Source organism: Lampetra planeri, chromosome 6 (genome assembly GCF_965212315.1).
Source record: "Lampetra planeri chromosome 6, kcLamPlan1.2.h2, whole genome shotgun sequence".
NCBI classification, from domain to species: domain Eukaryota; kingdom Metazoa; phylum Chordata; class Hyperoartia; order Petromyzontiformes; family Petromyzontidae; genus Lampetra; species Lampetra planeri.
The window spans coordinates 13,067,993-13,095,627 of NC_136112.1; the positions used below are offsets into that span (position 1 = coordinate 13,067,993).

General features: G+C 46.5%; 1 protein-coding gene across 3 annotated transcripts in view; it reads left to right on the forward strand.

The window, feature by feature from the left end:
• Window positions 1-4,976: 4,976 nt before the first annotated feature.
• The window catches only part of SLC35E2B (solute carrier family 35 member E2B), a 30,185-nt gene continuing 7,526 nt past the window's right edge, over window positions 4,977-27,635 (forward strand). Inside the window, exons 1-5 of one of the 3 annotated variants that reach the window (XM_078595582.1) lie at window positions 4,977-5,275; window positions 21,928-21,996; window positions 24,801-24,969; window positions 26,226-26,346; window positions 27,293-27,420. In XM_078595582.1, coding sequence (XP_078451708.1) covers window positions 21,931-21,996; window positions 24,801-24,969; window positions 26,226-26,346; window positions 27,293-27,420 — 484 coding nt within the window. In that variant the 5' untranslated portion in view covers window positions 4,977-5,275; window positions 21,928-21,930. Of the gene's footprint in view, window positions 5,276-19,314; window positions 20,099-21,927; window positions 21,997-24,800; window positions 24,970-26,225; window positions 26,347-27,292; window positions 27,421-27,635 lie in introns of those variants that run through there. The other 2 variants (XM_078595583.1, XM_078595580.1) reach the window with 2 other exon arrangements.

Sequence of the window (27,635 nt, forward strand, 5' to 3'; positions counted from 1 at the left end):
TTCATCCCAAAAGGTACCTTAGAAATCGTGCAATTGACCAGGAAGTGTGCTACACTCAAACTTCAGCTTATACTCCATTACATAGCATTCATAATTCACAGCCCTTTGCCAACCCACTGATGGATAAAGGCCCTCCAATGCTGTGTGACTCGTGTTGTTTATTTGACTATACACGTACTGGATGGTACTTTCAACATTGGTCAGTGTGGGTTTAGAGAAGGCAGCGCTAAGGATCGGTTCAGATATCAAGCGCCATTGATGTTAGCCATGGCCCGGGAACACATTCCTGCGGAGGGAGCTGGTAGGAACGTTGGGTTGCTCGGTCAATGGCCAGGGTCAACGGCGGCGTGGTGTATTCCGCGAATATGGCCGACTGTGAAGGCGGGCACAAGCCGGCGTGAGTAGGTTAAACGTTGAGTTTTATAAGGGCACCACGGGATGACCAGCCCCTCCCCACCCAGCCCCACCCCTCCTACCCCCCAACCCAACCCCACCCTCCCCACCCAGCCCCTCCCCACCCTCCCCACCCAGCCCCTCCCCACCCTCCCCTCTCCACCCAGCCCCACCCTCCCCACCCAGCCCCTAACCACCTTCCACTCCCCACCCAGCCCCTCCCTGCACGACGGACGGACACAATAATCCCCTGTGGGCTGGTGTAACCAGGAGGTTCCTACCAGTATTACATTTGGGATACACCGAATGTCATGCAGTGCGCTAATCACTGTGCAAGTGATTCCCTCTTAAATAACAAACTACTGTAAAATGTGCAACGTTAATGCTAAGGAGTTTTTATGCAACTAGGCTCAATTTAACTTGCTACGATATAAACGAGCAATCAGGTGGTGCTCATCTCCAGTCGGGTACCCCGTAGCCAATGGTTGAAATTCCACATTCCCATGGCAATGGTATCAATCTAACCATGAAACAAACACTGTTGTGTTGCCTTCCAACAAGACAATACGTATTTAACTGACCTGGGAGGAGTGATAGTAATGATGGGCTTACACTCTCACAATCCTCTGCGTCTGAGTCAGTGGACACTACTGATAAACCTATATAGCATGCATGGAAGGACCCAGTAGCCAGGCTGAAAAGTGGAGGGTAAATTGGGCGAGGGACTCATTACAGACTTACATTTCTTGCACGAGTTTTCTTGCAAAAAAAACCCTCATATTTACGAGGCTACACTCTACTGATGAGATGCAGATAATAAATAATATAAACCAGCCCAACATTGGGGGTTTTAAGGCCACGCTGCTAAAGAAACTGAAAGTCGAAACTGGTCGAGACTAGATTTGAAGCTTTCGTGACTGCAATGATTCATATTCTCAGGTTTTTTTTCGGTAAAGTCACGTAGGTAAAGACACCCATCTATCAGATTCACCATGGAAGTGGAGAAAGACGGTAAACTACCATTCTTGGATATTCTGTTTAAGAGGAGGCTTGACGGATCCTTGGGACATTCTGTCTACAGGAAAGCCACCCACACAGATTCCTACCTGAAACCGGATTCCCACCACCACCCATCTCAAAAGAATTCTCTCATCAAAACGCTATACCACAGAGCCCATGGCATTTCTGACCAACACCACCTGACTGATGAATTAAGACATGTACATCGGGCCCTCAGGATGAACGGATACTCTGACCGTACTATCCGCCAAGCTGTCTCTCCCACCACACAGAAACAACCACATGAAACTCCGACCAAAACTATCACGTTACCATACATAGCAGGCGTGACCAAAAAGATCTCCAAAATTCTAAACAAACATAAGATCCAAGTCCGATTCAGCACAGTGCATAAAATCCGTGATCTGATTCCATCTGTGAAGGATGTCGTTCCTGACTTACAGTATCCTGGAGTCTACAAATTGAGTTGCATTTGTGGTGATTGCTACATTGGAGAAACAAAACGTCATGTTGCTGATCGTGTCCGCGAGCACAAGTCAGATCTGAAACACGGCAGAACTGATTCTTCGGCCGTTGCCGATCATTGCTACAACTCGGCGGGCTCTCATGATATTGTCTTTTCCGAGACCAAGGTTCTCTGCAAGCCTCCTGGCTACCATCAAAGGTTTGTACACGAAGCCATACAAATATACAAACACAGACATAATTTCAACCGTGATGATGGGTACAAACTCAGTAATCACTGGAAAGATGTTATTAACCACGCAAAAAAGACTTAATTACACTTTTTGGACCATCTTATCTGACAGGCACTATTTTAATTTACTTCACCGAGTGTTAACATCCCCAGTTATTTTTAACAGTACTCTCTTCATTTTTCAGCCTGCATTGGTATAAACATGGGCATTTTCGTTCCTTTGTTCTATCATGTGTATCAGACCTCCCCTCCCCCCTTTTCTGCCCATTGTGTTGGCGTGCGCAGCAGCCGCGTCCAAGCCGTCGCCAAATGTTTTGTTGGCTCCCTCCCCCTCCCACCCCCCTCCCTCCCGATACGTTCCATTCATTGGCTACCACATTCTGATGAACTCCCCCCCCCCTCTCCTCCCCCCCTTCAACTTGCTTATAAGGGATTACATCTTGAATCCTTGCTTCACTTGATGCAGCTAATCTGGCTGTGACGGTCCCACCTGATGACGGAGACTTGTGTTGCCTCCGAAACGTCGTGAATTTTATTTTTATTTTTGTTTTGTTTTATTTTACTTTCATTACTTTTAATGTTTTACCTACGTGACTTTACCGAAAAAAAACCTGAGAATATGGTCGAGACTGTTCTGAAAAATAGTGGTGGCGCTAGGCAGAAGCATATCATACTCTTTGGTTCTTTCGGTAAAGTCACGTAGGTGAAAAAAATACAAATTAAAATAACTACATTTGTATTTTATTACTCTTATTTTTCACCTACATGACTTTACCGAAAGAACGAAAGAGTATGGATCCTTGCAGTCACGAACACTTCAAATCTAGAAGCATACCAGCAAAACATCAGTTCAAAATCACCTCCGAATAAACATGAGCATCATTAAATTTAAAAAGTGAATTATTCTCTGATCTCTTTCCTCTCATCTCACTACATCTCGATGTTTGTCCACAATACTCATATCTTACTACATCTATGTTTCTTGTCATATAGATTATGACAATGTTTCTTGTCATAATCTAAGATCGAAACAGGAGGCTTTCCCCACAATTCTGGCTGTTGTCTGATGATGTTGGTTGTAATTACCGGCGAAACATCGTACTCAAATTGTAAATGTTGTGAGTTTACTCTCAAATACACCAGTTGCTGAACTAGTAACGAATTGGCATGTTTTATTATTTACGTGAAAAACCTTACTAATTGGCTGTTTCGGGTGGTGGTGGGTTTAATGGCACACTTATATTTACACGAAATAACCCAAAAAACAATTTTGGATATATCTTCTGTTAGCTCACTCGGACTTTTTACATTGCGATGGGGATGCCCACCTAAAAAAATAATGTCTGCATTGAGCCCCCAATGGGCCAACATCCCCACTGCTGCTCAAACAAATGCAGCTGGAAAACATTTGCGTGGAAAGCTTTTTCATAGGCTGGTGGACTAACCAACAACGCATCACATTCGTCAATAATACTGACGTAAAAGGGAAATAATATATGCAATATGCGACGTTTCGTGCAATGGCCCTTCTTCATAAAACCAATAGCCATTGCCCGAAACGTTGCCTTTTTTTCAAGGCAGTGTTATTGACGAATGTGTTTAAAGTGGTATGTGATTTACGCTTGTACACCGCTGCCAATGCAGCAGCATCATCAAATAATTTGGACTAACCAGCTCATTTTATAAATTGCTTGCAAGGAAACAAACACTTTTTACATTTGGATTCCGGAAGTGTATAATTTTCAGCCGCATGAGTTCAACAAAAGCAAACCTCTGGGACAGATTTCAACATTCACTGTCTCACCAGCGAGAGTAAGGCTTGCTTAAATCCATGACGGTTAACTGCCACCCAGTAAACATGGAACGTTGAGTCAACGTTGGGTCCAACAATTGGCCCAACAACGTTGGCACGTTTACTGGGGCAAATAGTTATAGACAAGGACCCTCCCCTCTGTTCGATGTGGGGGTCATAGTTCGCGAAACTATCCTATCTGGAGGCATTTTTAATGATGATAATAAACAATTGTAACTTTAAAATGTTTACGTATAATTGTTATTTTTGATAATAGATAACGTTTAGCTTCCCGGCTATTTTACACAGGAGATCCGCGATGCATTGCCTGAGCACAGCAGCAACAATAAAACAATTTTAAAAAGTTCACATTGCAGGGGTCGAGTACAGAGTCCTTCAGGAATATTGCACAATTAACAAACGAGGCATTTAACGGTCGTAAACGAAAGACGCGCGAGTCAAAAACAGTGCACGTGTAACATGAAAGAGTTCGGTACATATGCAAGTATTTGCTTTAATATTTTAGTCGTGGTATGCAGGAGGTCGTGGGTTCGATCCCGACCCTCTGACGCTTGTATGTTTGGAGTTTGTGTTCTCCCCGTGGTCATACGGTCCTTCCCCCCACGTTTAGAAACGCGCGTTTAGAGCATTTGGCCGCTATAAATGACCACATTATAAGTTACCTCGTTGAGCTATAATCTGTGGCCAGGTCGCTTCTGAAAATAGCTACACAGATCAGTTGGCCTTACCTGGTAGAAAAAATATATACTTTAATTTAGTTTCGCTCCACGTTTAGAAACGCGCGTTTGGAACATTTGGCTGCTATACATTTCCACATGATAAGCCACCTCATTGAGATATCATTTATGGCCAAGTCGCTCCTAAAAAAAATAGCTACACACCTCAATGGGGCCTTAGCTGATCAAATAAAAAAAAATAATAGTCAATAATCTAATAATACAAGTGGGAGTAAGAGGCGCCGGAACAAGTTGGGGCACAGGTAGCGAGGTAATATCGGTGGATGAGAGTTGGGACCACACGGTTTTGGGGTGGCCGTGGTGGGTGACAGCCCCCTGGCATCATCACCATCGTCAGTAGGAGTCGCTCTCACACATTGACCGGCCGCTTGTTACATGACCACCGTACATAAGGAACGCCGTAGCTTCCCACCGACGGATGTTTTTCCTTTTTGTCTTAATGTGTTGTCGTTGTTGTCGTTGTAAATGACAAACGCGGTAGAAGTTTGCATGGTTGGTTTTGTTACCAGCGGTGTAGCTGAAGGGTGACGACCCCCCACCCCGCACCGCAGCTCCTTGGCGAGGGGCCCAGCGCCGGGCTGCGGCGGGGAATCCAGGCAAGTACGGCCGCTACGTGTAAGTGAATTTTTGTTATTTCTCCTTCTGTGTTTAAGGGTGTTCGTGTGTAAGTACATCATTGATGGTCTTTTATGAAGTGCGGGTTATTTCGCTTGAGTTATTTCGCTGCTTAAAACCGTGATCTGCGCTTTAATGCTTTCGCGGTGGTTAACGCGTGTGTGTGTGTAAGTACATAATTGATGGTCTTCATGCATACGGCAGACAGAGTCGTGCCGTGTAAGAATGTAGTGTTTGTGCATTGCTGTGTCAATGACAGTAATTGTTGTTATTATTGCACGGTCCACTGCTGGTTGAAGGCCCACGCCGTTTCGGCCGTCAGGTTGTTTTTTACCTTCACGTTAGTCAGGGGGGAGATGATAGCCCATCACCGTGAATCCCTCATCAGTGCCCCTACCTTATTACAGAACAATTCAAACCTTATCGGTCACCCCGTGTCATTTATACATCTCAACGTTCGTCCTACAAAGTCACATCACAAGGGAGAAACACACAAATACACATTTTGGTTGTTGTTGTTGCCCATATTGAAACGGCAGTACGTCGTATGGACCTGAAAACTCAATTTCCCTGTACAAGAATACGGGGTAAGCCGTGTGGGTTGACAGCTTTGATAGCCGCGCCCGGGGAATCGAACTCAGGTTGGGGCCAGAGTTCATAGTGCGTTAGGTCACGAAAAACCACTGCACCACCGCTCCAGCCCCTTGTCTTATTCGGTCCTCGTGGTACTTGTGTGTGGACTCGCATGTTGTATGTAGCATGTAGAAGGGCTAGAGGGGTAGCCCTGCAATTGCCTGCTCACGCTACAGCTGGCGGAAGGTCTGCCACTGGAGGGAGCTCTCGAAAGCCACTCTCAAATCTTCCTATCCTATCTTCTTGGTTCTTTCGGTAAAGTCACGTAGAAGGTAAATAATAAAATAATTAAATAAAACATTATTAAATACCATTCTCACGACGTTTCGGCCACAACGCAAGCAGCCGTCCTCTTCTCGACAGACCTGTTTCTTCACCTGAGGACGGCTGCTTGCGTTGTGGCCGAAACGTCGTGAGAATTATTTTATTATGTTTTATTTTTATTATTTCCCTTCTACGTGACTTTACCGAAAGAACCAAGAAGATGAATCCCTGCAGTCACGAAAGCTTTAAATCGAAACTTCCTATCCTATGTTGTATTACTATGTTCTATGTAGCGGTTCTTTGTAAATTATTTGTTGACTTTTTTTTATTTGCAAAAGATATATAATGACCTTCATTTGAGGGAGCATGGTACGACTGATTTTGTTTCCACCGAATTAAATGCCTTTCCGTTGTCGATAAAAGCCTGGCACAATTTATGTTTTTGACGCTCGTTTGTTTGGCTTTTCGAGGGTGTAGTTGCCCATGTGGTTAGTTGAATTATGTTCTGAACTATTCACATTCCGTTCACTGGCATCGTAGGAACAAGATGTGAATGGGTCTAATCCTTGAAACCATTTTTGTCTGATCTTTTTTTTTTACCGAATAATTATTCCACCATTGAGTCATTTCACGTCTCTGCAAACATATAATTAAAACGGTCTGCTAATTTGGTATCAACAGCCGTTTCCACTTAAATATATATGTTCACCTTATTTCGTAGGCGACCGTGCTAATCGGAGGTGTGGGATCTTCAAGTTCAAGTTCATTTATTAGGTATAGCCCTGTGAGCCATTCAGCTCTTGAATCGGGTGCAACCGCAACAAACAAAAAACAAAAACATGAACAAAAAACATCTTAAAGTGAATATGTGACTAAGTGCAAACAGAAAATCCAAGAAAAGACACCAGGTAATTTGTGGGGGAGCGTAGCTTTCTTTTACACTGCCAAGGAAAGAGATTTGAAATCGGAGAAAACTGCATTAAAGTGACGTAAGATGCCATAATGAAGAGTGGGAGCAAAAAGGACCATCTAGACTGTTGGATTGGAAAATGGGCTTTTTTTTGTTTTGTTAAGACCGTACCATGACGTTTAATTGAAGCAGAATGTTAAAGCTAGTTGAGGAATTGTGTGCTGATCTCTTTATAAATAAAATAATATCTTAGGAAAATTCCACACGTCACATCTCATGAAGTAACCACTGTCTGTGGAGTACTGTATATGTATTATATATTGGAGCGTGCCACTACAATGTGGGGCCTTACCATCAGCCCCACCAAAACGAAGCACCTGCCTGGGTATTTTATGTGATCAACCACTCCACTCCCTCAACTACCCCAACTACCCCATTGGTGGGGTAGTTGTGGAGTGGAGAGGTTTTCATACCTGGGCAGTGTGCTTATGACCAGCTCTGGTTTGGCAGCAGAGGTCTTACTCCAAATCAGTTGAGCGGCATTATCTTATCATCAGCTGCCTAATGCTGTGTGGAAGCTACCTGGTCTGTCGCTGCACACGAAGCTTCGGGTCTTGTGGGCCACAATCATGCCCTCTCTATGCTTGCGAAACGTGGACCCCCGAATGGAACATGTGTTAGAAACATTCAGGCTGGCCTGCCTATGATCCATCCTGGGTTTTACCAGGCTGATTATGTGAGGAGCTCATAAATCCTCGTAAGATATGGACACAGTCACATCGGTGAGCTCCTCCGGCAGGCAAAGCTGTGTTGGCTGGGTCATGTAGCCCACATACCCAGCCACTGCATTCCCAAACAGCTTTTGTTCGGCTGGATAGAGGTGACTAAACAGGCACGGCACGAGCTAGAAAAGAGATGGAATGATGTGGCACGACAGGATATGGAGCTGAGTGGACTTGCCAATAACTGTTACCAGCGGTGTCAAGATTGGCCTCTGTGGAGGAAGCTCGTGAAGGATGCTACTGGGCAGTTGGAGGCAGACGCCCTCCAGCAACAACGGATGGCAGAGGGAGCGACGCTCAACAATGAGCAGATAACTGGGTGCCTAAAACACATGTAGTTGGCACAGTAGGGAAGTGGTGCATTGGCCAGTCTCAGTCAACCCATAGCACCTGGGTCTGTCGCGTGACCTGCCAGCGGGCGTTCGACACTTCACGTGCCCTTAAAGTGCACATAGACTGGCACAAGCGCTGTGGTGACGTCGGTTGTTGTATTGTATATGTGTGTGTGTGCCACGTTGCCATAGGCAGGTGAAGGGGCTGCGTGCTCGGCAGTGCAGCAACATCCATTATTGTACTTTACTATGCTCCCACGTCTATGCTCCCCACCTTGACCAACCCGCACTGACCATCATGCTGAAGTATAGTCAAATAACCCCAATCACCCACATGGGGAGACCCTCGTCCAGCGGTGGATTGACATAATGGCTGTATACATGTGTGTAGAAGTATGTATGGGCAGCATGTGTGATTTTACATGTGAATGAGAAGGCATTCAAGTGTGTGCAAGTATGACGATGCAAGGGTCGTTGTGTATACCTGTATGTGTAGGTGTCTGAGTAGGCTTGTGTGCATTTATACTTTTTGGTTCTTTCGGTAAAGTCACGTATAAAGATAAAATAATAAATTAAATAATAGCATACGACGTTTCGATTGCAACACAAGCAATCATCATCAGGTATAAATGAAATAGCAACAAAAAATCTAACCAGAAAACTATAGACAGACATATAAGCAGACAGATATCACCAAGATACATAGAGAGAGAGTAACACAGGCACAGAGAGGGAGATCGTGCATTTATACTGTTTGTGTACAATGTATGCTATGCGTATTATGAGTGGTTAGGGCGTGCGTGTACGATGTGTAGTTTTATTTGTGTGCATGTGTATTAAGCCTTGTGCCATAATGTGTGTTTATGAGATTATAATTTTGCTGCGCCATTACAGTCAACAACAGGTAACAGCTGAAGTAGAACGTGTATGTGAGAGCGGTAGGGTAGCGGTTAGCGCGCTGCGTTACGAACCTAGCGACCCGAGTTGAATTCCCGCTCATGACCACCATCGGATCGGTGACAAATATCTGAACCGGTTCTGGACCTCCCCTAGGTCGATTCAACCTCAAATGAGTATCTGGTCAGGTGTGTAAACATTGCCACTAGGGAGACAAAGGCAGTCGGGTGTCGTGTTGGCCAACCACCCCTCGTGTGCGGTACCGGCCTTCGGAAACTTAACCATAGTGGGCACGCTTGGGTAAAGCTACATGGCTAGGAGTCGGAGCCATTCCGTTCACCTTTGACAAGAATAACCTCTGGCCACATCACACACATATATTTTTCGACCACGTAGCTTGAAAAGCTTTCCATGGCTGTACTTGTGAAATCCCCATCTAATACAGATGCCATGGCAGGCGAATCGATGCTCGGGTGCAGTTAAGGCGTTGATCACTACTGGTCAACGATCTAATATTTTCTGCTCGCTCTAAGGACTCAGAGATTGCTGCTCACCCTGGAACTTGCCACCTGCCTGGGTACATTTTGTGTTATCAAACACCCCACTACCCCAACTCTCCATGGGTCACGGGGGTGGTCATGGGGTGGTTATGGACAGGTTTCCATACTTGGGCAGTGTGACCACAACAGTGGAAGTTTCACCCCAAATGAGTAAAGCAGCATTATATTTGCACTGGCTGTGTGCGTAGCGACAAGCCTGTTGCTAGACACAAAGCTCTGGGGCTTTGCAAAAACGATCATGCGCTCTCTTTCTATATTTACAAAAAGTGAAACCTGCTTACTGGAAGACCTGCAACAGCTTGAAACATTCAGGATAGCCTCCCTGTGTTCCATCCTGGGTGTGACCATTCGGAATGCATATCAATCGTTTATCATCTTGTGTCATATGTACATCTCCTACACTATCATCTCATATTGTTGCTTTTATACATGTATATCTCATCTGTATCTTCCTCATCTCCTTGCATACAGCTCATGTCTAACACATACATCCTTATGCATCTCTTGGCTAATTCTCTGTTGTCTTACTAAATGGGTCTCCTGTCTGCATCTTTTGCTATCATTTCGAATTACACCTCTATCTTGTTTGCATCTCTCTCTTCTAGGTGTCTTATATTGTATGTTAGGAATTTATCAGAAAAATGCGTATGTCCATATTGCACTGGGTGTGTCGGTGGATCCTTCAGTAATAATAGTCAACCATGATGGGTCCTCTCGGGGGTTTCCTGTCTTCAGGAGGCAGGATGCAGGCACAGCCGCAATTTTAAGAGGGCCTAAATAATCTTACGGCAAAAAAACTGGTCAATTGCAATGTTTCGTTAATGAATAATGAAATGGATGCATCATCACAGCTCCCATTTATGTTCTCTGCTATGCTGTTCATAGCACCTTCTCTAAATTGAAAACTCATTTCGTTCTGAATAGAAAACGAATTTCTTGAAATCTGCGTTTTGTGTTTAGTTTGTTGTCGTTCCCCCGCACCATTGATTAGCATGGTTGGGTACGTATAGTGCGAAAGAAGTTCAACATACTATACAACTTTTTATTTTACTCGGTAAGGCCCACTAAGTTGTATCGCTGTTTTTTTTAGAAGCGACCTTGCCGCAAATGATAGCTCAACGAAGTGTCTTATCACGTGGAAAAGTATTGTAGCCAAATACTCTAAACCAGGAGTCGGAAACCTACGGCTCCGGAGCCGCATGCGGCTCTTTACGGGCTGCTTCTTGACGATATGTACGTATGTACAGTATGTACTCAGATGCATTGCGGCTCTTGAAATACTGAATTTTGTACCGAATTGGAAAGAAATGGCTCTTCTTGTTATTTTGGTTGCCGACCCCTGCTCTAAACGCATGTTTCTAAATTTGAAGGGAAAACGGATGACCCGGAGAAAATTCCACGGCACCACAGGGAAAACATGCAAACTCCACATATATAGGCGTCAGGGTCGGGGTCGAACCCATGACCTCATGTATATCAGACGAGGTAGTTAACTTCTTGCCACTGTGGCACCCTTATACATACATCTCTCTGTTCTAATTTACTTAATCACATTTGAATACACTTTACTATTCAGCCTCAAATTCACATCAAGCTGTTCGCCTAATACAGGTGTTTGGTGTTGGGCAGAATAGTAAAGGGTGCTCGTCAATGCACCTCGTGTGTATGTGCTTTCCCCTGTGTGTGTGTTTACAGGTGTGGGGAGCAAGCCCCAATATGGTTTCAGGAAAGGGTGGTCCTGCACAGATGCCAAATTTTCTGTCCGTCTGCTACAGCAGAGATATAGGGAATTCCAACAAGACCTCCAACTCTACTTTATTGAACTGGCCAAGGCCTATGATACCATCAGTAGGTCTGGGCTCTGGGTTCTTCTTCGTGCTTTCGGAGTCCCTGACTCTCTGCTTACGATCATTAAGGAGCTTCATGATGGTAAGTGGGCCCGGGTAAAACTACGTGGCTGGGAGTCGGAGCCATTCCCTGTTCACCTTGGGGTGTGACAGGGATGTCCTCTGGCTCCCACATTATTTAACATCTATATCGACCACGTAGTTCGTGAAGCCTTCGATGGCTGTACCAGAGGAATTTCCATCTGGTACAGATACAATGGGAGGCTGATCGATGCCTGGGTGCGGTCAAGGGATGGCTCCCTATTGGTCAACAATGTTACGTATGCCGATGATCTGGTAATTGCTGCTCACTCAGAAGAGGAGTTGGAGGTGCTGCTGCTGAACCTGGAGCGTGCCACTAAGAGGTGGGGCCTTACCATCAGCCCCACCAAAACTGAGCACCTGCCTGGGTATTTTGTACCATCAGACACTCCACCCCCAAAACTCCCAATTGGTGATGGGGCAGGAGTGGAGAGTTTCCCATACCCGGGCAGTGTGCTCATGACCGGCTCTGGTTTGACAGCAGAGGTCTCACTCTGAATCAGTCGAGTGGCATCTTATCATCGGTTGCGTAATGCTGTGTGGAAGCTACCTGGTCTGTCACTCCACACGAAGCTTCAGGTCTTCTCGGCCATGCCCTCCCTTCTCTTCGCTTGCGAAACGTGGACCCCCCCTAATGGAACATCTTCGCCGGTTATAAACATTTAGGCTGGCCTGCCTACGATCCATTCTGGGCTTAACCAGGCTGGATTGTGTGAGGAGCTCACGAATCCTTGGACGATCTGGACAAAGTCACATCAGTGAGCTCCTCCGGCAGGTAAGGCTACATTGGCTGGGTCATGTAGCCTGCATGCCCAGCCACCGCATGCCTAAACAGGTTTTGTTCGGCCGGGGGGCTAAATAGGCACGGCACGGACTAGGGAAGAGATGGAGTAATGTGGTACAAGAGGATGTGGAGCTGAGTGGACTTGCTGATGACTGGTACCAGCGGTGTCAAGATCGGCCTCTGTGGAGGGGGCTCGTGAAGGATGCGACTGGGCAGTTGGAGGCAGTCGCCCTCAAACAACAACGGAGGGCGGAGGAGCGACGCTCACAACAACGAGCGGAGCGCCGGGTGGCTAAAGCACAGCAAGTTGGAACAGTAGTGCATTGGCCAGTCATCTGTCCGTCGACCCGTGGCACCTGGATCTGCCCCCGTGACCTCCTGCCAGCGAGCGTTCGACACTTCACGCGGCCTAACGTGCACATAGCCTGGCACAAGCGCCATGGTGACGTCACCGCCACGTAGTGGCGAATGGCGGTTGTTCTTGTTGTTGGGGAGCGGTAGAGTATGTATGTTGAACTTATTTCGAACTATACATAGCCAACCGTGCTCTAGGAGGTGTGGGAGTGTAGCGGTTAGTGCTCTGCGCTTCGAACCTGGGGACCCGAATTCGATTCCCGCTCACAGTCAACACCAGTGACGATTATCTGAATCGGTCCTGGGCCTCGCCTAGGTCGACTCAGCCTCAAATGCGTACCTGGTGGGGTGTGTAAACATCACCACTGGGGAGACTAAGGCATGGTTCTGGCCACTCACCACTTCATGCACTGTGCTGGCTTTCATAGGTGCTCGCTAACAGCACTTGTCCCAACAGTCTGTTAAAGCTATAAGGGGGTCTTGTTTTTTTTTGTTGTTGACGGGTGTCGCCTCTTTGTACCTTAATGTGTGTATAAGCGTTTCGAGTTCAAGTTTACTTTGTTAAACCAGGTGAGCACTCAAGAGAGATGAATCTGCCAGATTGAGCTGAGTCACCAAAATGACACAATCAAAAACAAACAAAACAAAGTACAGCAACGAAGTAAGAAAAACACCATATCACATGAGGAGGATATGTGTAAGGGTTTGTATTATAATACCAATGCCGAGGAGGTGTCTGTTATGTATAACATAGCATCCATATGTATACGTGTGTATGTATTTTTGCATGTGGGGAGCGGTAGTGTTGTTGTTCACGCACTTGGCTACAAACCGGGCAACCCGAGTTCAATTCCCGCTCAAGGCCACCAACACCAATGACTATTAACTGAACCGATATTGGACCTTCCCTTGGTTTACTCAGCCTCCAATGAGTACCTGGTGATGTGTGTAAACATTTCTACTTGGGAGACAAAGGCTGCCAGGCATGGTGCTGGACATCCAACACTTCATGTTCCGTGCCGGCCTTCATAGGTGCTCACTAACAGCGGTTGCCTCAAACATTTTTTAAGGCTATACGGGGTATCTTTGTCTTATAGCATGTGTCTACGGATATTGTACATGAGTGTGTGTGTTATTCTTTTTGTAAGTATATATGTGTATTATTGCAACTGTACATGTAACCAGTGCGTCTGTCCGTGAATGTGTACACATAACCTTTATTCAACAGTATGAATAAAAAGGTTATAGATCACAAGACAGCATATTATCTTTACAGTGTACAGGACAGATTGTGAACTTGTCAAAAACAAATCATGCAATGTTGTATTGGATGTTACTTAACAATAACAAGGGCCAGACGTTCAAGGTGCATTTCAAATAAGAGTCATTCATGCGTCATTCTTACACATGTACTTATGACCACAGTACCGAGACATCTTGTAAACTATATGTTCCAAGAGAGCCTTCCTGGATAAATATTTAATACTGGTAGGAACCTCCTGGTTACACCAGCCCACAGGGGATTATTGTGTCCGTCGTGCAGGGAGGGGTTGGGTGGGGAGGGTGGGGAGGGGCTGGGTAGGGAGGGTGGGGAGGGGCTGGGTGGAGAGGGGCTGGGTGGGGAGGGTGGGGCTGGGTGGGGGGTGGGGGGTGGGAGGGGTGGGGCTGGGTAGGAAGTGGCTGGTCACCCCGTGGTGCCCACCCTCACAGTCGGCTATTTTTGCGGAATACACCACGCCGCCGTTGACCCTGGCCATTGACCGAGCAACCCAACGTTCCTACCAGCTCCCTCCGCAGGAATGTGTTAACTAAACAACAAAACAAGGACGTGGTTTTGCCTAAGTGGGCTTGAGCAGGACATCACTGGAAGGGATGATGGCCGATGGATGAGACAGGTGATGGAATTATGCCCGAAGGAGAGACCATGGCTGAGAGGATGACCACCGCGGAGATGGAGCAATGAGATCAGTTCGTGTGCAGGAGTGAGATGGTTTATTCCATTGTAGGACCGTTGGAAACGGCGGTGGTGTGCTGAGGTCTTTGTCAATTCGTGCATTGACAAAGGGCCAGTACTTGTGCCTTGATCGTTGCTGTGTGAATGGCGTAATTCCTGTGCAATAATAGCAATTTAGCCTGGTGGTGGTTGTAGTTCGAGTGCATGACTTAATATCTATCAGAAGCTTGTGAGTTCATATCCCGGTTGAGTCAGCTCGGCACAATATTCGCACTTTAGGTGGAAGTAAAGTAGAGGTTGTGCTATGGATGGACTGGTCTCTTCCATAAAAATGTGGAATTATCTCCACTGGCTCAGAAATGCGGACAGAGGTTACCACTGCACCCGTGCTTGATTGAGACTGAAGACTCAGAATTTATTTAGTTTAAGTTGATAATGCATTTTAAAATGCAATCCCCTGACAGCACTGGTAGAAATTTTGGGCAATTTTAATTTACAAATATTAAGGACAAAATAAATTTTAAAAAATAAATACGTACAACAGGATGATAATGGCCCATCCCTGACGATTCGGTGATTTATTTATATTTAGGGAGTTGCGATCGGTTTCAAGAATCTAATCTTTATTTGAACAAATTATTTCATGATGGCGCATTGGCAGTGGTGCAGAAGCACACATGGCACATACAAAAATCGACACGTTCGTCAATGACATTGCCCTAAAATATATAATGGGTATATAATAGACGACGTTTCGGGCAACTGCCCTCTTCACAGCACATCACAGCACATAACTTCTCTGGCCCCTCTGCTGTGAAGAAGGGCCATTGCCCAAAACGTTGCCTATTACATATATATTTTTAAGGGCACAATGTTATTGATGAATTTTTTTTTTACTGTTGTTTGTTTTACCACCTCGTTCTCACCGTCTCCTTTGCGGCGTTTTTATTCTGCCTCGGTTTGTACAGTTGTGTAACGTCAGCATACTGTTTGGTCGGTCCAAAACACATTGCATCTAACTGTGTAGGTATCATGAGCTATGAGAAGGAACTCTTGAGTTGCAAGGACTGTATCGATACGAATGAACGAACGAATGGATCTATCGTTAAATCGCCCCTAAAATTGAGAGCATTTTCACCAACCTGCGCCGACCAGCGTGGTGCGGTATGGTCAAACAATCTCAACGACCGACTCGGCGTGATGAGGCCATAATCCAGTCATTGATTGACATCGTGTGCAGCGGGTTTGCAGTGCGTACATTTAATTATTTAATTGAAGAGAATAGACCCATTTGATTCTGTAAATTTGCTTTAAGTGATTCACGAGTTGTCAACAGCCGTTGTGTAAGTGAACTAACTGGTTCAGTGTGGTTTTTATGCCACTGCCATTTAAAGGGCTTTCTTGGTTAACCATGCTGCCAACACCGCTGTAAAGGTGACTAGGTCGACAGCATTCAAGGCCATGGTGTCGACGGTATCACACCAGGAGATGGGTGGGATGGGCAGGATGGTTGATACTCTTAGGATGCCCGACTCGATTTTCTGGTCCTGAACCAGTGATGGATATTCCACATTGTTCTGGCAAGGGCAGGTGCGTCCTCACCTAATACAGCAATCACTGTGGAATTATCTGCATCGAGTGGTGATTGTTTACCGATCTGGGAGGCCTGATGATGATATTGCCAATGCTGGTGATGATGTTGATGATGGCAACAGTGCGTCTGATATGATGATACTGCTGCATGTAGTAGTGTTGATGATCTATGTGACGACGTTGCTACTGATGATGCAGGAGATGATGATGACAGCCATGCTGCTGCTAGAGGTGCTGGGGATAGTGATCATGGCTACAATAATGCAGATATGATGATACTTGTGTTAATGCTCACAATGCTGGTAGTCATGGTGACAGTGCTGACCATGCTGGTCGAGATGATGAAGATGGTGATAATGTTGACCATGCTCGAATTAAGGAGAAGGATGATGCTTGTGGCAGTGCTGTTGATGCATTAATAATGATAATGACAACTACAATGCAGCTAATGATTCTGAAGATATTTGCGATTAAGATGATAGTGATGATGCTGTTGGTGGTCGTCAGTGACCCCGACTGGAATGTAAACTCGTGACCTCGTCACTGTGAGCTCTGTTCCATACCGCACGCGTTGCCACTGATGTGGCGTGTACACAGCACAGTGTGTCTTCAAAATACCGGGCTCTGCTTAAAACCCCACCGTTTCCATGAAGGCCAAAGTGTGTGCATTTACACCTTCGAGTGATATCTAAATAGCATTTTTTTAAATATCTCTACAATATTTTACAAAATGTGTAGACCAGTGTAAAAGAAAGGTCAAAATAAAACCACCAACCAAAAATAGTCATCCAATTTTGGATGAGACAATGCAATTGCCAGAGTTTGGCTGCCGTAGGGTACAGTCGGAAGCTGGGACTGCCCAGCCAATGACCTTTCTGTGCGCCGTGAGGACTTGCCGATCAACAAGTTGGCTGCCTTGGATATTTTATGCTTTGTGAGCTATGTGAGTGCAATGTTCAGTTTGTTTTCATTCGTGTTAAATTGTTATGGGTAGCCCAAAGAAGTCCCCTGACATATGAGACACGTATATCCGCCCACAATATTTCAAGAACTGTACGTTCATCAGCCATTGCCTATCCACTGCTAGATAAAGGCCACCCCAAGCTATCGCCGTCGCTCACAGTCCAGTGCTGCTACCGGCCATCTCGCTGCTGCACACGGACTGATCTCATCGCTCCGTCTCCACGGTGGTCACCCCTCTCAGCCAACGCTCTTTCTTTCTCCTTTGGCTGTCGTTCCATCACCAAGCCTCACCCATTGGCCATCGACCCTTCTCGCGATGTTTCCTGCCCAAGCCCACTTAGACAAATGCACGTCCTTTTTTGATTTTGATTTTTTTTGTTTATTTATTAAACATTCATCCAGGAAGGGCACTCTTGAAGATCTAGTTTACAAGATATCCCGGCACGGCATTGCGGTCATACGTAATTACACTTGTATGTTGAACTTCTTTGGAACCATACGTAGCCAATAATGCTAATCAGGGGTGCGGAATGCATGAATGTGTTAATGATACATGATTATGCGAACCTGCCCAGGACCGGTTCATGTAATCGTCACCTTTAACATCTGCCTATTTGTTATTGTGAAGTAACGTCCGGTACAACCATCGTTTTGCGCAAACCCACACCAGGCTTTCTTGTACACTCCCAATGCGAAGACGTCGTTGTGAGGTCCACAACTGCGTCTCACTGCTGCACGGGAACCGGTCTCATCGCTCCGTCTCCACGCGCGCGGTCGTTATTCTCTCTTGTGCGTGTTTTTGTTGCTGCTTATTTTTTTTGCTGTCACGCGACCACCGCCGTCTCCCCCCTGCAAGCTGCGCGTTCACCGGGCGTGAACTCCGTGTTCTCATCGGGGGTGGGCCGGGGGGGAGAAGAAACAGGCGACACTACGTTCAGCGTGTTTTTCTTTTGCCTGGAGGTGTGGCGGATATAGAAGGGGGTGGGTACGCTCAGGTGTTTTCGCTCAGGCGCAGTTATTGCTCCTTGTGCGCGCGTGCGTGTGTACGTGTATTCGTGGGGAGCGGTAGTGTAATGGTTAGTGCACCGCGCTACAAACCCGGCGACCCGAGTTCGAGTCCCGCTCATGGCACAACACCAGTGACGATTATTCTAATCGGTCCTGGGCCTCCCTGAGGTCGACTCGGCCTCAATAGTGTACCTGGTGCGATGTGTAAATATCGTCTTTGTCTTTGCACGTGTATTACGGAAGGTGTATTTTTTTCAAGGTTGTGCCAAGTTAGCACATTTCCTTCTGTTTGCGTGTGCGTTTGGTTGTACGTGTTTTTGAGTGTGTGAATGTGGAATTATAATAATAATGGTATTTGACAGCCCTTTATCAGCCCACTGCTGGTGTTTATCAGAATCTTTATTTATCCTGGTGGAATTGGATGAGCTATGAAGCTCTTTTTTACAGATGTCCTCGTTTAAGGCGGAATAGACCGAGAGGAGGATCCCCATGACCAATTCAGATATCACTAGCCACTTTTGTTAGCCGTGATCGTGGCGACAGGTAAGGCCGCATACGGCGCCTTGGTATGGCACAACACATACACAGTAATAGACTCATGCATTGGTAGCGTATCAATAACCAATGTGGACATCATCCTTATGCTCCGATGCAAAGACAAAGATCCCCTTTATAGCCTTAACAGACTGTTGGGGAAAATGCTGTTAGCGAGCACCTATGAAGGCCAGCACAGCACACGTGGGGGTGGGTGGCCAACACCACGTCCGACCGCCTTTGTCTCCCTAGTGGTGATGTTTACACATCGCACCAGGTACTCGTTTGAGGCTGAGTCGACCTAGGGGAGGCCCAGGACCAGTTCATATAATCGTCACTAGTTTTGGCCGTGGCCAGGAATCGAACTCTCGTCACTGAATTCGGACTGCATTGTGCAAACCCACTGCGCCAATACTTTGTGTATGTCCTATGCGTCTTAAAATTATATAACTGCACTTGTGTGTGTGAAAATCAAGTCATTGCATGTCCCTTAAAATGTAATCAGCGCGGCAGTGTCATTTTGATTTGTGTGCCACATCATAATATAATTGTATAGGTGTTTGCTGTTGCAATGTCATTACTTATGCCATTGTGCTTTCCTTAATAGGTGCTCTGTAACAATACCTCCCCTGAAAGCCCCTTAGCCAGAATAAAACAAAATGCCATGTGTTTGTTGTGCGGTGATGACCAAACCAGCCCCTCTTGTGCCACGCTCTCGCCTAAAGCTTGTCGGTTCTTGCTCCAAAAGTATTTGAGGGGGATTTGTGTGTTTGTCTCTTGATTTAGTGTGTATATGTGTGTGTGCTTTGGCGCATGTGTGTGTGTGTGCAAATGTTTGCACACTATAAAGCACCTATGTGCATTTTGAGTGCGAGCTCAGGTCAGCAGTGTTTTTGTGATTGTGAGAGGGTGTGTCAGTCACGTGGTTATCTGTAGGGGGTTTTCGGTCACTTTATATTGAAGGCACATGCCAAGAAATGTTTCAGCTCTCTGGTCTCTTTTGACATTTGCCCCAGGAGAGAGCCCAGTCGACATTCACGCGCAACTTAGGGCGGCGGGGGCTCTCATCTTGCGCTTCTCGTTATCCCTCTCTTGCACAGCGCCATCGTTTCAGGAGACTGTTAACACTAACTTGCGGGAAATTTTATTTTTTACATTTTCTTTTCGACGTCGTCGTACTTAGGGGAGAAGTCTTTCGCTGAGGGCCCCCTCAAAGCTTGCGGGGACCGTCTCGTTCATGCACTTGCGTACGCAAGTCATGCCCTCCTACAGGGTGGCCAGGATGTACACTTACAGGATGTTTTGTTTCGTCAACTCCACAGTGAAGGTACGGGGATTTTTTTATTATTACACGCTTTTTATTAACTCACTTTGTCTGTTGTATCCTCAAATCTTGTAACTCAATTTTTATCCACTTCCCAATGTGGTATCGACTGCAAACTTGGTATACTTATGTCATACCGATGACAATACAATATTTTATCACGAAAAAAAAAACATATATTTTTAAACATTCTTTTTTATATGTTATGTTTCGGCTTGGCTCTAATTGTCCACGCTCAACTGACGTTGGCTGTAAATCACCACGGCCCCTTTCGTTATGGCAAGCTTCGGGGCCACTTGCTGGAGTCGTGGAGTTCTTCCATTGCTAGTTGGGTACATTTCATTAAAGCGTGTTTAAAAAAGTTTTCTTAAATATTACTTATTTGTTTGCGCAAAAGGGTTTCGCGATGGCGGTATGTTTGGTGTTGAGACCCACCGGGCGGCAGGCGCGGCAAATCCCTTTCGGTTTGGCGCGACGGAAATTTGTGTTGCGTTTGAGTTTTTGCATCGCGTGCCCATGTTTGAAACCACAAATAAAATGTCGGTTCAATCGGTTGTCATTATTTGCAGCCTTTTTTATTGCAAGAAGGCTCCCCCCCCACGCTGTGTCGATCGTGGGGAGTTGTTTGGGCATACTTCACCACGCTGGTCAGTGTGTGTTGGTGAAGCGGGGAGGGAGGGTGTTGTGGGGGGGGCGGGTAGGACCTGTTCAGCTATCACTCGCCACTGGTTTTTAGCTGTGGCCGGGAATTTAACTGAATTGGCCAGGGTTCATAGCACAGCAGTGCACTAACCACTCTGCTGCTTCAGGCTGCGACCTGAGGTGGTTTTCCCAGGACATTCAAAACCCTTTTTTTGAGGCAGCTGCTGTCCTTGGACATCTGTTAGTCTTCCCAGGAAATCAAGGTACTGGCTTTTACCAGTCGTGTAGTCAATAATAATAATAATGCACCACTCAAGACCACGTGTTGACACGTAGCTCTCCGCTCTGCTGTTATTCTCAGATATTCTAGTTCACACAAATGCGTCCGGGTTTTTTGTATTTCATAGGCGGCAACTTTAGCGCCACGACTCCCCCTACCCGGATTCGTTGTACTGTACCTTATTGGTGTTAACACGTGCATGAAGAGTTAATGATGTTAATTCTATGTCGATTTTAGTGTACGGATGACGTGGCACTGGCACATGAACGTGCTGTTATATGCGGGATTGTGTGTGTGCTTTTGTTGTGTGTGTGATTTTGTTGTGTGTTTCCACTTGTGTATGCTTTCACTTTGTAAGTAGGTCAAAAGCCTTCCACCACATCAAATATCCGAGCCACGTCCAACATTGGTGGCGAATATCCGAACCAGTCTAGGACCCTTAGGGTGACTCAGCCTAAAATGAATACCTGGTGTGGTGTGTAAACATCAGCACTCGGGAGACAAAGGCGGCCGGGTGTGGTGTCAGCCACACCACCTCCTTGCGTGTTGTGCCGGCCTTTATCGGTGATATTCGCTAACAGCACTTGCCCTAATGGCCTATTAAAGGCGATAACGGGGGATTTTGCAATGGTGCTGTAATGTTTAATGCACTACACTTTGACCCCGACTTCATGGCTATGTTACAAATCATCACTATCAGTTAATGAGGTACTAGAATTAATTGCGGGCTACCGCTAGGTTGACTCAACTTCACGTACGTACCCAATATGATTCGTGTGCATCTTCACAGGGAATGCAAAGGTGGCTTGGATAGGTGGTGCTGGTCGCACGAGCCCTTCGTGCACCATGCCAGCCTTTGCAAGCGCTTGCTGACTGAATGGTCATTGTCTCCTCTTGTGGCACTGTGTAGATAATGGAGCGACCGGAGGAGAAAGAAGTTCTATTACCACCATCTCTGACACCTGACAAAGTTGCAGAGGTAGACACACACATCCGCACTTATGAATGCCAGCACAGCACACGAGGGGTTGGGTGGCCAGCACCGCGCCCGGCCACATTAGTTTTCCTAGTGGCGATGTTTACACACCGCACCAGGACTTCATTTGAGGCTGAGTCGACCTAGGGGAGGCCCAGGACCGGTTCACAAAATCGTCACTGGCGTTGGCCATGAGCAGGAATCGAAATCGGGTCCCCGGGTTTATAGAGCAGCGTGCTAACCACTGCACTACCGCTTCATATACACAGTCGCATGAACAGTCACCAATCGCCATTCGGTAGCGGTGACATGACTAAGGGTCACTTTGAGGTTGTCACTTGAAGTGCGGAAGGCTCGCCGTCACGGGACAGACTGAGGTGCCATGGGTTGGCTAACTGAGATGACTGGCAGATGCCCCCCTTTGTGGTGCCCACTGTGCCAACTCCCTGCATCTTAGTTGCCTGGCGCTGCGCTCATTGTTGTGAGCGTCGCTTCTCTTCCCTCCATTGTTGCCCATGTGTTTCGCCATTAACATTCACAAATGCATGTAGAGTAACATAATGTACATGTAATAAGTGACCCTCTCCCCCCAGCCCAGAGGTTTGATGAAATGTCACGACGTGGGGTCGTGATTTGATTCAATGATCGATTCTTTGTTGCCTCGATTTTTATGTCGTAATTTATTATTTCTCGTTTATTCAGTTTTGTTGGCCCCATTAGCCTAAATGCAACATTATTTGTATATGCATATAAGAATCAGAATATTTATACTGGAGGAATCCAATGAGCTCTTTTTCACAAATGTCCAGTAGGAGCGAGTAAGAACATTACAACAACAAACAATACAAAAACATGATAAATTGGCATGAACTGTACATAATTTATTCACACAGGCACAATTCTGTGCATGTTTCGTGAGTGAGATAATAAAATTGAATTGATTAATAGATGCATCCATACCTGCCTAGTATACGTGTATGCATACACAGTCACATGCACCAATACATTAACACTAGTAAAGACAAACATGACCTTTATAAACTTGATTTGAAGCTTTCGTGACTGCAGGCATTACTCTTTGGTTCTTTCGGTAAAGTCACATAGAAAGAAAATAAATTAAATAATAGAATGCGACGTTTTGATTGCAACACAAGCAATCGTCATCAGGTAGAAAACAAACCTAGTAAACTTAGAAATATAATACAATACAACACAGAGAGTCGGCTAACACAACAGTCAACACCGTACCTGGTTGATTATGTTCTTCCAAAGATTGCCAAAGAGTATGACCTTTATAGTCTGCATAAATATTTATGGAAAGTGCTGTTAGTGAGAACCTATTAATGCCAGAATGGTTTACTTGAGTGTGGTGTAACCAGCATTATTTGAGGTTGGTTAACCTAAACATGAAATAGCAAAATAAAATAATGCCTCCATCACATATTTGTCTCTCCACATGAAAACATATTTTGACAAATCCCATTTGCCGTACGGCCTTCTGGGAGTGTATCCTATAAACAGCATTGGTTCCTGACTCGCAAACTCTGGACCGATTTTAAACATTCACCGTATCATTCGCAGTCAGGCTTGCTTGAACCAATGCTCGTGAACTGCCCAACGTTTTGGTTCTATGATCACCTGATGTTAGCCGTGACTGGCAATAGAACCCAGGTCGTCAGGTTCGTAGCAGAGTGCAATAACCACTGCACCACTGCCCCCCCACATTAACATGCACACGCGTATGTGGCCACACACTGATTCACATACGTGTTGCCTGGTAACCCCACTTTGTATTATCCCCACTGTTCCGTGTTGCCTCCACTTCCCGTGTTACCTCCAACGTGTCCCATCTGCCCAGGTGGCGCTGTGGTTAGAGTACTCAACCAGAAGTCATAAAGTCACAAGTTCAAATTTCAATTGAGGGTACACTTGATGAACCCAGTATCAATAGCCCATCTATTAGATCAAGTATAACTTTACCATAGTAATGTAGAATTTCCACCACTGGCCATCCGAAAGTCGCCATCCGCTCGCCACCCGTTTGAGCGGGAGGCTCTGTAACTTTTAACCGTACCTGTCTCTGCATTACATCTGTTAAACAGAACAGAGTGAGGTGTCCATAATAGAGTTTTTTTGGGTTAGATCACGTAAATATAAGTATTTCTTTAAACCCGCCACCACAGGACACAGCCAATTAGTAAGGTTTTTCACCTAAACAAAACATGCCAATCAGTTACTTGTTCAGCACACCGGTGTGTTGGAGAGTAAACCCACAACATTAACAATTCGAGTACGATGCTTCGCTGGTAATTACAAGCCTCATTAGGCGACAACCAGAATTATGGAGAAATCCTCCTTTTTCGGTCTTAAGTACAGGGGTAAATATGATGTCGTCACTGTGAACCAATCAGGTGCGAAGACCAGAGAGGGGTCATATAAATTACAATGGATATCTCTGATTTGAGTGAAGTGGCCGAATGGTTCAGGGTTAAGAGATCCTGAACTGCCACCACCACTTGGTTCATATCAAGAGTTTTCGCCACCTGTGATTAAACTGGGTTCTCAAATTTAGCGAGCTGATGGTCTCAGCCTGGTCACCTATACCCACAGGGTCATTACCTCCATGTCCCCCATAACCACTGTGACCCATTCATTACCCACGACTCCCATCACCCCCGCTAACCATTACCCATTACCTCTCTGACCATTGTTACCCATTACACATTAGCCCCGTGACCCCCGTGGCCACCGTTACCCATTACCCCCCCATGTCCCCTGTTACCCCGTGACCCCATAACCCGCATCAGGGCTCGGTCCGGGTGACCCTGCAGGAGACAGTAGAGCTGGAGCACGGATCAGGGCTGTGGGGCGGCCATGCCTTCACCTACCTGTGCCTGTGGTACGGGCTCAGCTTCTGCACGCTGGTGCTCAACAAGTACATCCTCTCGCTGCTGGGCGGCGAGCCCGCCACGCTTGGTACGTACAGACACACGCACGCACCGCATGCGGACATGGGCGAGGATGCACTGTGTTTGTGCGCGAGTGGCTGGATAGGGGGGGGCTAAACGATCGCGGTACGTGCTGGAGAAGAGATTGGCTGCTGTGGGAACAGAAGGATGTAGGACTGAGTGGACTTGCTGTTGACTGGTACCAGCAGTGTTCAGATCGGCCTCTGTGGAGGAGGCTCGTGAAGGACGCTCCTGGGAAGTTGGAAGCAGTCGGCCTCCAACAACAGTGGGGGGCAGAGGAGCGATGCTCACAATGATGAGCGCAGTGCCGGAGTGACTAAAACGCAGGCAGTTGGCATATTGGGGAGGACAGGTGGTGCATCTGCCAGTCATCTCAGTCAACCCATGATACCTGTAACCTTCTGCGAGTGAGCCATCAACACTTCAAGCCTCATCATGCACCTCGGCTAGCACAAGCGCCGTGGAGACGTCACCGCTACTGAGTAGCGAACGGCGGCTGTTGTTGGAGGTGGGGGCATTTGTGGCGGTGCAGTGGTTGGCGCACTATGCGACTCACCCGGTTCCCTCAGTTTGACTCCTGGCCATGCCTACCATCAATGGCGAGAGATCTGAACCGGTCCCGCGCCTCCTCCTGGTCGATTAAGCCTTAAATAAATCCTCGGTGCAGTGTGCTAACATCAACATTGGGGAGACAAAGGGGCCAGGCGTGGTGATGGCCACACCACCCCGTCGTGTGACGTTGCAGGGGGGTCGAGGTCAGATTCCCAATGTAGACACAACCAGGTCGTCTTCCCCACTCGTGCGTCTCGAGTGCTGACTTGAATAGGCGCTCGCTAACAACACTTGCCTCAAGATTCTGTCTCGGCTCAAAAGGGAATTTTGTCCGAGATTTTTATGTGTGTGGTTTTGTGTGTGGTTGTGCAGCAGCTATTGTGCTGAATTACGAATCCAGTGACCTGAGTTCGATTCCTGCTCACGGTCATCACTGTTGACGATTATCAGAACTGGTCCTGAGCCTCCCCTAGGTCGACTTTGCCTCAAATGAGTACCTGGGGCGGTGTGTAGATATTACTACTCGGGAGACAAAGGCGCGCCAGGTGTAGTGCTGGTCATCCACCACATTGTGTGCCGTGCCGGCCTTCATAGGTGCTCGCAAACAGCACTCGCCCCAACAGTCTGCTAAATGCTATACGGGGCTCTTGGTCTTTGTAGGAGTAGTGCTGACATGTACTGTGTGTATCATACTTTTGTGGGTGTGTGTAGGAGCGGTGCAGATGGTCTCCACGTCGGTCATCGGCTTGATACAGATGTGCCTCCGGAAGTCTTCCCACAAGGACTTCCCCCCCAACTTCGTCTCCGCCATGACGCTCATGGGCGGCATGAGGTGCAGCACATCGTGGGGCAGTGCGTTCGGTCTCAGAATTTAGAATCTGTATTTTGACTGAAGGAAGAATCTGATGAAGCCAAATTTTTTAAAATGTATTACCAGGTAAGGCCCACTCGGCTATATAGCTCTGTTTCAGAAGTGACCTGGCCACAATGATAACTCACGGAGGTGGCTTCTCGTGTGTAAATGTATAACAGCCAAATTCTCTAAACGCCGTGATGTTGATTCTAAATGTGGGGGGAAAAACCGGAGGACCCGGAGAAAAATTACACGCGACCACAGGGAGAACATGCAAACTTCAAATATCTTGACGTCAGGGTCGGGATCATACCCACTACCTCCTTCATACCACCTGCATACCAGGCGAGGTAGTTAACATCTCGACGACGTGAATTTTTTTTTCACATATGTCCAGTCGGGGCAGGTCAGCAGGTTACAACAACAAACAATGAACAATCCCAAAAAAAAATCGATAGAAGTGCAAAATAGAGAAAAGCTAAGCAAATCACGAAAAATAATAAACACAAAGTATTAAAATACAAATTACGTAAGTACATACATTCCTGCTGATTTTTCAACACTCAATGCAAGCTTGGGCCAGGCAGCAAAACAACAACAAAAACAGTCCCAGACCACACCAAGACAACATACAAAGTTAAATGTGGGTGCAGTAATGTTCCCTTATCGTTCCAGTCATCAGAGGCAGTGCTGGTGATGATGATGATCATTGTGACTATTGTGTTGTTGTTGTTGATACAAGTGTGTTGTTGCAGTGTTGCTGGTCAGTTTGTTGTGGTCATTGGGGCTGTAGTTGTGTCACGGTTGTCCTGGTTCTCAAAAGTAGTGATGATGGTGATGACGATCACTATGGCTGTTGTTGTGAGTGTATTGTGGTTGTTGCTTGTTGTTGTGGTTGTGAGTAAGTGCGTTGTTGTGGTTGTAGGTGTGCCACGGTGGTGCTGGGCCTTGTTTGCCTCAAGAACGTGGCGGTGTCGTTCGCTGAGACGGTGAAAAGTTCCGCACCGATCTTCACCGTTCTCATGTCACGCTTCATCCTTGGAGAGCACACCGGTACACACCCTGGATACCCAGACACTCCCTGCACACCCATACACACTCTGCACACCCATGCACACCCTACACACCATGCACACGAGTACACACCCTGCGCTCACTGCACATATGTTTTGTGCAGTAAGCAGGAACCAGGATGAGTCCATTAATTACTCAGCACGGCACGGCCATAAATGTTTACTGATCCCACATGCCTCTGGGAGCCACATATA